The following is a 13,677-nucleotide window of genomic DNA, read 5'->3' on the forward strand; positions in this document are numbered from 1 at the left end:
GCATGAAAAATAGGCCCACTATGTCGGGCCGGGCCAAGATTCGGGCCAAAATTTTGTGCCCAAACCCGCTATTTTCGGGCCTAAAATACCGGGCTTTTCGGGCCATTTTCGGGCCGGGTCAAATTTATAACTACAAAGTGTATTTTTGTGTTTCCCAAACCCGTCAAAAAAAAAAAAATGTTTCGGGCTGGATCGGGCCGAGCCGGAAAATTCTGCCCAAACCCGTAAAAAATTTGGGCGGGCCGGGCTGGACCGACGGGCCGAGCTAGTCTTGATCAGGTCTATTATGGATAATAAAAAGTTGATATTTAAAAAATATTTATTGAGACGAATCTAATAAGACCCCATACGACTATGTTTTTTCTTAAATATAAATCACAAAATAAAGTCAAAGAAGCTTGTATGAATAGTGTCATAAACCCAATTGTGTCATGTAAATAAGAACGGAGGAAGTACTTCCTATGTTCAAAAAAATTGCAACACTTTAACTAGTACGTTTGCCAAGATATAATTTTGACTATAATTATCTCTAATTATCTTGTTCTAAAATAATCTTAAAATTTAATATTATAACAGTATATAATGATATCAATTAAAAAAGCTTTTAACTTGATAACATTTGCTTTTAATGGATTAATAAAATATATGGTGAAGGTTGGTGTATGAATAGTGGCAAAAGTAAAAGTGTTGCAAAGTTTTTTGAAACGGAGGAAGTATAAGGTTCCTAACTATATTAGATCAATTCAACGATTTTTTTGATAACATTTGATTTTATTAGATTAATAAAATATATGGTCTAGGTTGGTGTATGAATAGTGGCAAAAGTAAAAGTATTGCAATGTCTTTTTGAAACAGAGGAAGTATAAGGTTTTGAAAAATTCCAAAAATGCATATGTTTAAACAAAAAGCTTATGAAGTATAAGATTTTAAAATAAATTAAATAAAAAGAAAATTCTTTTCAAAACTTTACTTTCTCTCTCCATAAATTGCTCTCTCTAAATTCATTTCTTTCTAAAAAAAAACAGAAATTCTTCCTCTCCAAAGTTCGATCAAACTTCTAACAAACTTTATGTTCATCCATTTCATTGCCATAACCACTCACAAAACACTAACATTCGTCGACATATGCATTAAAATTGAAAAAAGGATAGCATGTCACCAATGTTTTTGAGATTTCAAGTAAAATTAAGGAACAAATAATTGATGTTTGAGAGAAAATCAACTTGAGCAAGATTTTGGATGAAAAAAAACGTAAAAATAAAAGGTGAGTTAAACCAACTTTTTTACCCATTTTTAGTTAATTTTAAGTGGTTTAAAAAATTTCTAGTTTACATTTCCATTTTTCCTCTCCATTTTTCTTGTCAAATTCGAGAAATTCAGATCTAGAATTTAACTTTTGTTTAGTTCAGATTTTTTTTCGAATTTCAGATTAATGCATATTAATGTTCTTTTCATGTGATTCTAATGTTCATATATGTTTATTACGAAGATTGAACATATGGTTTTTGATTAAATGTCGGAATATAAAATGTTCATTTCTGGAAACAAAATTTTAATTTTCTGAGAATAAGATGCTCATTTTTGTTCTTTATAATATTGCCATTCGTCTTAAAAATTATTTTGTTAATACGTAAGATATTTTTAAAAATTCTGGTTGAGATCTCCAATTTCTTTCTCTATTTCCTTACCAATTTTCTTAAAAAGTTTCAAATCTAGATATTTTTTGTTTGTTTTGATTTAGAACTAGTTTTGTTTTTCCCGGGCGATGCCCCGGGTTACTATATTAATAACATTGCCATTTACTCTTTTTCTCCGCAATGATAACATGAAACGTGTCATGTCATAGGGGTAAAAGCTTTATTGTTTAAACACAAAATTGGGGGTTCAAACCTTATACAAACCATATTTAATAATTTTTTATGCATGTGAAGATCACATAGAGTAAATGACTCATAAGTAGAGCGCCACATGTCACATAAACTTCCTTAGAAATGCCTTTTAATGTATAATATAGATCTTTAAAGCTCGTATTAATATATAAAGTCCATTGACTAATCTTTAAGATCCATAGAACATCTCTTTAAAATAAAATGAGCGTAAGTGTGAGCCACAACCGTATCTTATGCCCAAGAAGTTGAAATATCAAGGTTACAGTCTATAGCAAAATTACCCGAAGGGGGAATGACTGTGCCATTCTTCTCATCTTCCTTGTATTTGGAGCACTCTCTTTTGTAATGGCTGGTTCCATCGCAATAGAGACACTTTGATGTGGACTTGTCCTGTTTTATGTAGCATTGCGCTTGGACTTCCCACATTTTTTTAATGTTCTACCTTTATCCTTGAGTAAATATTTGGCTTCACAACTAAGTACTATTTCAGCATTTTTTATAAGCTGAATAAACTCACCAAGTGTTTCTTCTTTAGGTTCACTCAAGTAGAACCGCCTGAAGCGTTCATAGCCATCATGGAGTAAATTGAGTAAGGTGTAGACATATTCCTTCACTCATTGGAGAACCCACCAGACTCGAGCGATCAAACAACGATAACATGTACTTCACATGAGCTCTAAGTGTCTTTCTAACTCTAGGCTTATAGCAAAGGATCCGAGCATTTGTTTCATGGACTTCCATCCTGAAAATCTGTTTTGAGGATCAACCTTCATGCCTTTCATTGATTCAATCAATTCATAAACATTATGGTTTCTTTCTTCGGTATTTCCACGAGAGATATGCCTCAAATGCTTGATTAGCATAAATCGCCATGTGCTTCCCTTCAAGTGCGGCTCATTTAGTAAATTGGCAGCACTTGAGAACATTTTTAAAAAAAAAAAAACCATTTTCACAAATACAGTTCATTTGAGAAATTTGGCAGCACTTGAGTTCAAGTGCGGGCTTTAAACTCAAGTGCGGGCTTTAAACTCAAGTGCGGGCTCATTTCACAAACGAGTCGCCCAAAAAATTTCACAAAAAAAGTTTCATTTCCCACTTCTCCTCCTTCCCTTATGTGGATTTCTTTTCCCTAAAAATGAACGCTTTTTTCCCTCTGGTTTCGAACAAGGCCACAAAACTCAAAATTCACAGCACTCACCGAGACTAGCCCCGGTGCCGCTGCTCTTAGGATTTCTGAGTTATCTGAATGTGCGTTTTCGACGTCGAATTATTCGTATTGTTAAGAGTGAGGGTTCTTCCGATTTCAAAATTATTGGAGAAGCTGTGTTTCTCATTAACAAAGTTGTTGTAATCTCTCTTTCTCTCAATCTCCATTGTTTTATTGGTTAAAATTGCTGGAATTTGAAATCGGTTTGCTCTATTCTTTTGATTTTGCTGGGTTTGTATTTTGAATTTAGTCTGAATTTTATGCTCGTATTATTGTTGAACTATCAATTCGCCTGCTTGCAGGTTGCAACTGCCTGCAATTTGTTTCCTCTGTTGTCCGTGTTAGGGTTTAATCTGTTGAGAAACAATTTGTACAAATTGTTGAATGAATAGTTAAATTGTTGGTTAGAATTGTAGAAATTTGAACTGGGTTTACTGTATTTTTTTTATAAGAAATTATGTGCGTGTAGTTCAATTGAATCGGAACTTAATGCATGCATGCTTGCAACGGCTGCAATATGTTCATTGAATACTGAGTGATTGAAAACAATTTGTAAGATACTACTGATTTTCTAGTGAAATTGCTTCTCCACTACCTGTCGCGTCGCCGTTGCTGTTCCCCCACCACCGAACTCTTCCTCTTCCTCTTCCTGCCAATTGGTAATTCCTTGAACTTATCCCCTAAATTAGTTGAATAGAAAACCCCAAATCACCTAAACCCTAACTTCTCCTTGATTCTATCACTTCTCTGGTTGTTGTTGCTACTTTGTTGTTGTTTCAGGTTCGATGGTGCGCCGCCACTACCACCATCCCTTATGACTGCCCGCGTGCGCATTTTATTGTTTTCAATTGGTTGTAGATGCAGTTTGTGGGCTAAGTAGGTGGGGGGAGGGGGTAGGAGTAGGGGTTGCCTCTGCCCCATGGTTTATGACAATCCTATATGGTGTGTGGTTAGAACATAATTTACACTTCATTTTATGAACCACATTATTATGCAATTTGCTTTCAGATGAAGTGATTTATCTAGTATCCTTGTGGGCTAAAGTATTATTGCATTTTAATTCTGTAGTCTGTTACTAAATGCTATATCCATTTCAGGACATGATTGAAAATGTAGATCAAAGACACGCATGTTAGGGAGGTTATGACACCACTTGTTGATGCTACGTTGTTCAAGTCATACTGTAATACCCCGAATTTTTGGGTATTTTATAATAAATTATTTTGATAAAGTAAGATAATTTTACAATTAAAATAAAGTTTTTAATGAGTTTTAACTACAAGTATATTTTCATATTTATTTTTTAAATTTTCTGAAATTAGTCTTCTAGTTATACCCTAATACCCTAAGCTATAAATACCCTGTTACTCCCTCCGTCCCGGAATACTCGACCCGGTTTGACCGGCACAGAGTTTAAGGGACTTGAATTGACTTATTTAATTTAATAGGTAGTAGTTGATAGTGGGGTATTATTTTAATGTAGTTAGTGGGAAATGTGTAAAAGGGTGGGGTTGGGGAGAGTGGGGGTTGAATTTTTAATTATTTTTTGTATGGAGTAGGGGGTAGATGGGTTAATAGGGGCGGAGTGAGAAATAATATAATATTGTTAGAATATTTCCATTTTTAGAAACAGGTCAAGTATTAAGGGACGACCCAATAAGAAAAACAGGTCAAGTATTCCGGGACAGAGGGAGTATAATCAAAAGTTCTAGTACATAACTTCATTAATCCTCTCAAAACCCTTCTTCCTCCATCAGTTATTCTCTGTCGTCATCAATTTCCACCATCATCACATCATCCTTTGGGTAGGTAATGGATTATATCTCCTCTAACTTTAATTTTTTAGCATGATCTCCATAGTAAGACCATATGATTCGGGTAGTTAAGTTTTCCTTTTTTTTTTTCCATGTTTTAATTGGTCATTAGAACGGCATCAATTGTTTACAGCAAAGTATTTCAAGGATTTTAAATTGGTTTGACATGATTTCCTATGCACTTCTCCCTTCCATTAGTTTCACAATATTGCACTTCCTTCGTCTTTCATCAATTAGGGGCTTATTGAGTAAGTTAGGGGTTAATTAGATATTAATTAAAAGTTACTTAGTGCAGTTAGAGGTTAAAGACTAACGGCGTTAACATCCATTAGTCAATAGGGATGTTTGATGCATTTTTACAAACTTGATGGGTACTTTGTGGCTGGTGCATTTCGGAAAAGTTAAGGGTATTTCGTGTATTTCGTTAAACTCCGGTGCATTTTATGAAAATATCGTATAATTTCTCCATATAGAAATACTCGCAACGTTAGTACTTTTTATGTACACTATTAACATATTCTACTTTGACTATTGTTGGTAATTTATATGTCGGAAAATTTGCCAAATACAACATAATAAAGTTTTCTATTTGTCAATTACAACCTCAAATTTCTAATTTTGCCAATTACAATCTTAAACTTATACATCCATTTTAATTTACAACCCAAAGTTATTTTCCGGCAAAAATCAACAGAAGATGATGTCATAATGTTATTACAAAAATTACATAATGTCTAAAAAAAAAATTAAAACCAAAAAAATAAAAAATAATCGATTTTTATTTTATAGATATTATGTACTTCGTAATTTTTTTTTAATAACATTATGACATCATCTTCCGGTGATTTTCGCCGGAAAATGATTTCGGGTAGTAATTTAAATTAGATGTAAAAGTTTAAGGTTGTAATTGGAAAAATTAGAAATTTGAGGTTGTAATTGGCAAATAGAGAACTTTATTAGGTTGATTTAGCAAATTTGCCTTATATTTGGGATCTAATTAGATTCTTCTCAATACGTATTTTCAAAATATCAAAAAAAAATTATAATTTTTGCTTTAATATTATTTTTGATGTTAACGATCAAAATTGTGCATTGTCATGCGTGAAAGTGACCAACATGACGAGTATTTCGGAATGGAGGAAGTATTATTGTCATTGACTATACTTTTAGTATTGTCTAAGACTTTCTCATAGGCCCATAGTCATGTCAACAATCAATGATATCTACCAACTTACTATCACCATTTCAAAATAATCTTTACCCATTACTTTTAGTCCATTTCATAATGCATTTTACACTTTACTATACACTATTTTTGGAGATGAACATGTACCCCACAAAATTTACATTTTTACACGGACTTCTTCTTACTTTATTCATTTTTTCTTACCCATATCTACCTTTTTACATACTTTAGGTTACTTTATTAATTTTTTCTTATACTCACTTATTTTTTACACATTTATTTCATTTGTCATCACTAATATAGTAATATTTGTGCAAACAGTGAAGGTAAAAAACATTATGGAACTTAGGTAGTACATAGTCCATTTATGGTCTAACTTTTTTTCTATTTTGAGAAGTCGTATTTGGTGTTCGCTTGCCTACGGAGTACTACACGGCACCTTTCATCCTTATTGCTGAGCAGTCACTAGATCTGAACATTGATTTTAAAATTCAAATACTCTCATCTCAGAAAACATCCGTCAGTACAGTAGTAATCAAATAAGTTTGCTTAGATTTCACATTATTCACATTCCTTGAAACTTTAAAAATCTTAGATATGGACTAATCCCCGCGTAGACGCCTACCCAGTACCCACACACCCACCCACCCACCCACCCACCCACCACCTAATTATTTCTTCACGACCATGTTGAAGACCAATATCTCATCTTACCTGCATTGGATTTTGTTATTATCCTATACCTTGAATTTGGATCGAAGTAGTTGTGAGTTTAGATCCAATGATAAAACCATAATCTTACTAGCCGGGCAGAGCAACATGGCAGGACGAGGTGGCGTAATAAACGACAAATGGGACGGTATAATCCCGGAGGAATGCGGGCCAACCCCATCCATACTTCGCCTAGACGCGAAGCATCGATGGGTGGAGGCAACGGAGCCACTCCATCGGGATATTGATACTAATCATACTTGTGGGGTTGGGCCGGGTATGGCATTGGCCCATGCGGTAGTAAGGAAGTCTTTTGAGATTGGTACGGTGGGGTTAGTGCCTTGTGCTGTAGGTGGGACCAATATTAGTCATTGGTCTCGTGGTGGTCATTTGTATAATCAATTGATTAAAAGGGCAATGGCTTCATTGCGTGAGGGTGGGACTATTCAGGCTTTGGTTTGGTATCAAGGTGAGAGTGATACGCTTTTAAAACAAGATGCTGATGCGTATAACAGGAGATTGTTAAACTTCTTTTTAGATTTTCGGACGGACCTTCAGTCCCCTATGCTTCCAATTATTCAGGTACGCCCACTACTAATAAATCAATCTCCCATATTAAATTAGTGTCCATGTTGTTTTCGTCATATTTTAAGTAAGGCTGTTAGTGTAATTTTTTTAACTTCATTTAGAATTATACACTTTAGTATGCTGATTTTATTTTATTAAAATAACATGGAATTATACATTTTAGTATGCTGATTTGATTTTATTAACTATACATAATGAGTGGATTATATATTGTAGGAAAAAAAATGATGTATTAAAAAAAATGATGTTGAGACTATGAGAAGATAACGACAAACATAACGGAATAATTGGGAATGGGGATCATGAAAAACCAAAAATAGAAAATGTAACTGATACTAAAATATGACCGTTTTTAAAAATACGTATTAAAATAAGGAGGCAGCAACCGATTGTGCTTGTCATAAAAAGTCATGTATACTCATTTTATTACAAGTTACACAGTTTATTTTACTTGATATAGAATTTCTGTGGAATCATACACTTGAATTTGGAATAATAGCCAATTGGGCTTGGCTAATAAAAGTTATGCATGTCATGTAAAAATGTAAAATGTTCCTAGATTTTTTACTCATTTTATTATCCAAAATTTGGTTCTATTGCCGGTCTATATATATGAAATTACGGAGTAATAGCTATTGACAAAATGATTCCGTTATTAATAGTTGGGGCCGTATTGTGTTTTCATGTGGGGTTTGCTACTTCGTGTAAAAGGTGCTATACTATTTTGATATTGCTGTTCAGTTTGAAATTTGAACTTTTTTGGGAAATCACTTTCTTAAAATTATTTACCAAGTGCAAACACTCTATAAATTACAAATGGGGTTAAGATTTAAAGTTGCGACTTATCATACACTGGTTGTTAGTCTTAATTATTAGGTTATGAACTCATTGACTTCCTAGATTTTTTTTCAAGCATAAGAGTAATAAAGTTATATTTCAAAAATTGCCTTGGCATCATGGCTATCAACTACTCGTATTAGCTAATACTCTATCCGTATTTTAAAAACAGATACACTTTCTTTAAATGACCGTATTTTAAAATGGGATACACTTTATTTTTCTTTTGACATGTTATGGTCTCCACTTCCAATCATATTAATGTTTCTCTCTTTGTTGTGACTCTCACACTTACTCACATCATGTTTTTACTATAATAAATAATTCAACCACTATCCTACTTTCATCTTATTTTAATAAATTCAGCTCACTCTCCTAAAACTACGTGCCGATCAAAGTGTATTTCTTTTTAAAATACGGAGGGAGTACTTGGAATACTTATTACTTGTATTATTATTGATTTCATAAAATGTTAACACTTATAATATAGGATGTGAGGAAAAATAGTTTGTAAATAGATTTCATAAAATGTCAAACACTTGATCAAAATCGGAATTCGTTGAGCGGGGAAAGAGAACAAAAACGATACAACAATAGGAGGCGAGTATATAATATAGCTAGTACTAGTGTGGCAACTTGGCAAGTCTACATCTCCCTCTGCATTCAGGGCGTTAAGAGTCGTTTTTAACCTTTTGATCATACCACACTAAGGAGATTGAGAGATTCTATATGTGGTTGATGGAAATTGGGTTGTTTTTCAGTCATAAATCACCTGATTAAAACCCAAGTGTTTGGTTGTCAAAGCAGTAACTTGATGCGTCATAAAAATTGTATTTGTTGAATGCAGGTTGCCATAACATCAGGAGAAGGGCGTTTTATAGAAGACGTGAGGCAGGCTCAGATGGCAGTTGATCTTCTGAATTTCCAGACAATTGATGCCAAAGGATTGCCCTTAGAGCCAGATAACTTGCATCTCACTACGCCAGCACAAGTCCAACTTGGACAGCAATTGGCCCATGCCTTTTTGCACTTCCTCCCTGGACAAGTACAAACTAATGCTGGCAGTTTGTTGGTACAGAATGCTGCACCTAGTATTTCACACTATAATTTCTTTTACACCGCTCTTATTGCTTCAATTATTCTTATTTATCACATTTCACTACCAGTACATATACTATAGATTATTCATTTACGGGTCCTCGACTTTATACACTTTTAAATAATTGTTGTACCAAAAATTATTTTTTATATTTTATTTTTTCAAATTAATTGTTGGATATTAAAAAGAAATATCAATTGAAAGGTGAAACATCACAAAGCAAAACATTGTCCATAAACAAGCAGCTGTAGTGTTCCATTTTATTTTAATTATATAATATACATTTTTTTGACATAAGCTTATAGAAACGAACTACTAAAATTACTAAAAGACAAAAGTAAAGTAGAAGCCGTTTTCGCCAGGTCATGTGCTTGTTGAACTCGATCTCGATCCATCTTGTTGATGCAACACCAGCTAAAAGTTTTACCTATCTTCCTAATCTAAGCGATTGTCTAGATGATTTGCACAACTATCAAATCATTTGACCTTAGCAATTCCACCAGACGTTGAGAATCTGTAAGAATTGTAGCTCTTCCAAACCCTACCTGTAAAGCCCATCTCAAACTTAGAAGACAAGGCATAACCTCTGTTTGAAGAACAGAATTTGCTGAACATGTTTCTGCTCCACCTATATTCTACTAGAGATGATTTGTTGGCTATCCAAAACCCAACCCATGCCTGCATTCCTAGTATTCCTGTGCCAAGATTCGTGGATCACAATTGTAGATGCATGCCCTTGGTAGCCAACATTCAACGGTTGTTTTTGTTTACTTTGGATATGAGACTTTCTGTGTCCAAACAAAAAATTGATTATGTTGATTAATGGAACAAAATCCAAATAAGTTCTAGCGTTTTGAAGGATTTTAAAACAAACAAGATGACCCTACAACTAATGTAGAACAACTTTGCTTAATTTTCCACTCGTAGGTCAATAATCGGGCTTAGCTTCCAAAATTTGAGTTCTTAACAAAAGTTAGAACCTCAAGCGGTAATACAATACCATAGGAGATCAATTGCTAGGCCGTTTCTCTTTAACAAAAACATTTAGGTAGTAGAATTTTGAATTCATTTCTTTTATTCCCTTATAGTCCAAAATATTTTACCCTTTGCTTGATCTTCTTACTTTGATATGCTTACAAAGTCTCTTTCCCCCCACGTGTTGGTTCTTGGTTCAGTGGTATTTGAGACTGAACTTGGTAGGAAGGACCGCGTATTCGATCCCCCGCAACAACAATTGGGAGGGGACTAGAACCTATCCACCCAGATTTCTCCCCGAATCCGGATTAGCACTAAAGATGAACCGGATGGTAACACCTGAAAAAAAAAACAAAAAACAAAGTCCTTTCCTTTTATTCATTTTTAATGACCACATCCAATGAGTCTAGTTTTGAATCAAAAGGCAATTTGTTGTTAACCATTGGTAATACATGAGCCTTTAAATCAATACTTAATTATTCCAAAACTGTAATGCCTAGTATTTTTGAAATGATTATAAATATATTTTATTATATTTATTAAGCTTTTTGGGATTTTGTGAATTTAAATCGCATTTAAATAAGTTATTTAAATATATTTAATTAATTAAAAGTATTTACTATTTTAATTAATTATAAGATGAATTTAGTTTTTGAGTCGAATAGTTATTCGGGTTTTAAAATTAGAATCCAAGAAGCATAGCTCAAAGCCCAAAAGAAAAGCCCTACCCCAAATGTGGGAAAGTGTAGGAAATTCAATAAACTTCCTTGATCTTATCCTTAATGACTCATCACTATGATTAAGGGAACTCAACCAAGGTTAACTAAGTTTCTAGGAAACTTCCTTAGCCCTGATCCCCAAGTATTTCCACACTATAAAAACCCATGAACATCCTTATTTCTCCTCACAAATTAAAGAATTCTTTTTCTCTCTATTTTCTTCTCTCCCATCTTTTCTTTTTCTCTTTCTTTCTCTTCGGTGCTGCGCCCAGCTCACGAGTGCTGCTGCCCCAAGCCTCGTGCATCGCTACACTTAAGTGTGTGAGTGTGTTTCTTCTCCGCACAACATTCCCCGCGCACAGCCCCGCGCTCAGCCCAGCCTCCCTCGCACGTCGTTGCGCGTCTAGCTACCCATTGCGCGTCTGTCACTGCCCGCAAACAAGCCGAGCTTGTTGCTTGCTCGTGCTTGCTCTTCTCTCTCATTTTGTTGCCCATTTGCGCCCGATTACATATTTTGTAATCGTACCGTGCTATTAGGCCTGTTAGTTATAATTCTCTTCTTCCGAGCCTTCTCTAGGATTAAAGTTTTAATCTATATTATATTTTGATGATGGATTGTGATTAATTATATATGTGGGATTGGTTATGAACACCAAAGTTGAGGATGGTGATGATTAGATTGTTGAGGATTATTTTTTATTGAAGATTAGTGATTTTCAGATTTGATTATGAGATAAAGTTCCAATCTTTATGGATTTTTAACGATTTTAATGATGATTTAAAGTTAGGGTTTTTCCCTAAACCTTATGGTTAAATGATTAGCATAATTAGATGACAATTTTAATTATGATAATCAATTGTAATTTTCAGCTTTGGTTTAAGACATAAAGTGTCAATTTTTAATGGTTTTAAGCATGAAATGAGCCAAATTTCATGCTAGGGTTTTAAGAGATTAATTAGAACTACTATTTTATCGATTAACGATTAATTTATAATTAGTTCAAGTGTTTCAAAACTTAATAAAATTGCTAGAAATTTAATGAACATGGATAATAATTAAGCCTCACTATTTTAACGATAGGAGGAGATTTCTAGAGAATTAACTTGAATTGCAAAGTGGCCCCAACTCTTACAACTTTAAGGTACGTGCAAGTCTAGGGTGATCACCTTATTTCCATGATGATTCATGTGATGATTTTATATTGCGGTTCATGTATTTGGACTATGTAATGATTCTTCTTTGATTGCGTGAACAAACATGTTAAAGGTATTGTTTATGTTTGTTGAATTGAAGTAAGCAAGCATGTTATGATTGGTTTATGTTTGTTGAATTTGAATAACAAGCATGTTGTCCAAGTATGGTTATGCATGTATGATTTGTTCACATGCAAGGAAGAGTTTATGCTATTGTACGTAATGTGTAGCTTGTTTTGAGCTAATTTATTGTGCCTAGTTGCACTATTGCTATTTACCACATATGAAGGGATAGCTTTTGTTAGCCACCGCATATGTAGGGTAGACTTTCGAGTCAATTGGAGTAAGGACTCATTCGTGCCTAGTGCACAACCCGCATGTTAATGTGCATGTCGTGAATTACTTAACAAATGTTGAGAAGGAACCAATTCACTAGCGTCTTGATTGATTGATCACAAGTCCTAATGAATTAAAAAGGGAGTCTTGTTTGGTTGTCTGTTTATTAAATGCCTTGTTTGACGGTGTCTTGAGTCGACTTTGTGAATAAAATATTAATAAACGTAAAGTGCAACCAGAACAAGCTTCAAAACTCTTGGAACGTATATACCTCGAGTATGGACATGGGGGGGGGGGGGGTCTTGCTGTAAAACTTAACTCCTATGAATGATACAATACGTTGTTTCATTCTTTTTATGCGCTGGAATTCCGTCGGCATGGCCCGACAACTTTTATTATTTTAGGTGTGTGGTTAGCCCCAACACCTGTCCTTTGGACATTTTTAGGCCCGTTCGAAACTTATTCTAATTAATCTACAAGTCAAGAGTCAAGTCAAGAGTCGAGTCGAGATTCGAGTCTTGTCTTCATGATCAATTGTTATTGATTGGCTTTTGCATATGATTTAATTATTGTTGGTGTGAAGCATGTTAGCATAAGATTTCATTCTAGCTTGTTTATACTCAGCTTTTGCTGATTACGTGCTTTGTGTTGGTCATGGCCTACACCTAATGACCCTATGATGATCCTTCAATTGCATTCGCATTGTTTGGGAGTTGAATTGGTAACATGTTGGTAGAGTTAATTAGCAAGAGAAGTCATCTTGCATGGGGATGGTTGAGCGAGTTTCTTTTCTCGTGCATTATTTCAAACTCTATTTATTTCATGTTCCTAAACTATGTTAATGGATTTGGTATTAAGGGTTGGTTTGGGCCGAGATGGTTCCAACTTGTATGGAAACCATTAATTATCTTTGTTTATTTTAAAAGTTTATTTTATTCCGCTGCGTAACTTTGGTAAATAGCCTTAACCATTTCTACGGTGGCAGTAATATTTCAGTAGTTACTTATTATTAAGTTGGAATTAGGTTTTTTTATAGTAAGGAATTATTAGGGTGTTACACCAGCCTTGTTGTTGTCGTTGCTACACAAACACGCGCCCAAGTCAAATAATGTCCATTTGACT

The 13,677-nt window shown here is 34.2% G+C and overlaps 1 protein-coding gene and 1 long non-coding RNA gene across 2 annotated transcripts; both read left to right on the top strand.

Moving 5' to 3' along the window:
- Nucleotides 1-965: 965 nt before the first annotated feature.
- Nucleotides 966-4,103, top strand: LOC130470310 (uncharacterized). Its single transcript, XR_008930409.1, has 2 exons — nt 966-1,264; nt 2,425-4,103. It is a non-coding gene; the product is annotated as an uncharacterized lncRNA (long non-coding RNA).
- A 1,768-nt stretch (nt 4,104-5,871) lies between these two features.
- On the top strand, nt 5,872-9,501 carry LOC110790924 (probable carbohydrate esterase At4g34215). Its single transcript, XM_021995679.2, has 2 exons — nt 5,872-7,389; nt 9,080-9,501. The coding sequence occupies exons 1-2, from the start codon at nt 6,784-6,786 to the stop codon at nt 9,410-9,412; spliced, it is 939 nt and encodes a 312-aa protein (XP_021851371.1). The 5' UTR covers nt 5,872-6,783; the 3' UTR covers nt 9,413-9,501.
- Nucleotides 9,502-13,677: the final 4,176 nt, after the last annotated feature.

The sequence above is a fragment of the Spinacia oleracea genome, chromosome 3 (genome assembly GCF_020520425.1).
Source record: "Spinacia oleracea cultivar Varoflay chromosome 3, BTI_SOV_V1, whole genome shotgun sequence".
Taxonomy (NCBI): Eukaryota; Viridiplantae; Streptophyta; class Magnoliopsida; order Caryophyllales; family Amaranthaceae; genus Spinacia; species Spinacia oleracea.

Bases quoted from the DNA above. Each gene is read 5' to 3' on its own strand.
- LOC110790924 (XM_021995679.2), top strand. From the start codon at position 6,784: ATGTTGAAGACCAATATCTCATCTTACCTGCATTGGATTTTGTTATTA. The intron at 7,390-9,079 runs GTACGCCCACTA...TGTTGAATGCAG, and splicing joins CTATGCTTCCAATTATTCAG to GTTGCCATAACATCAGGAGA.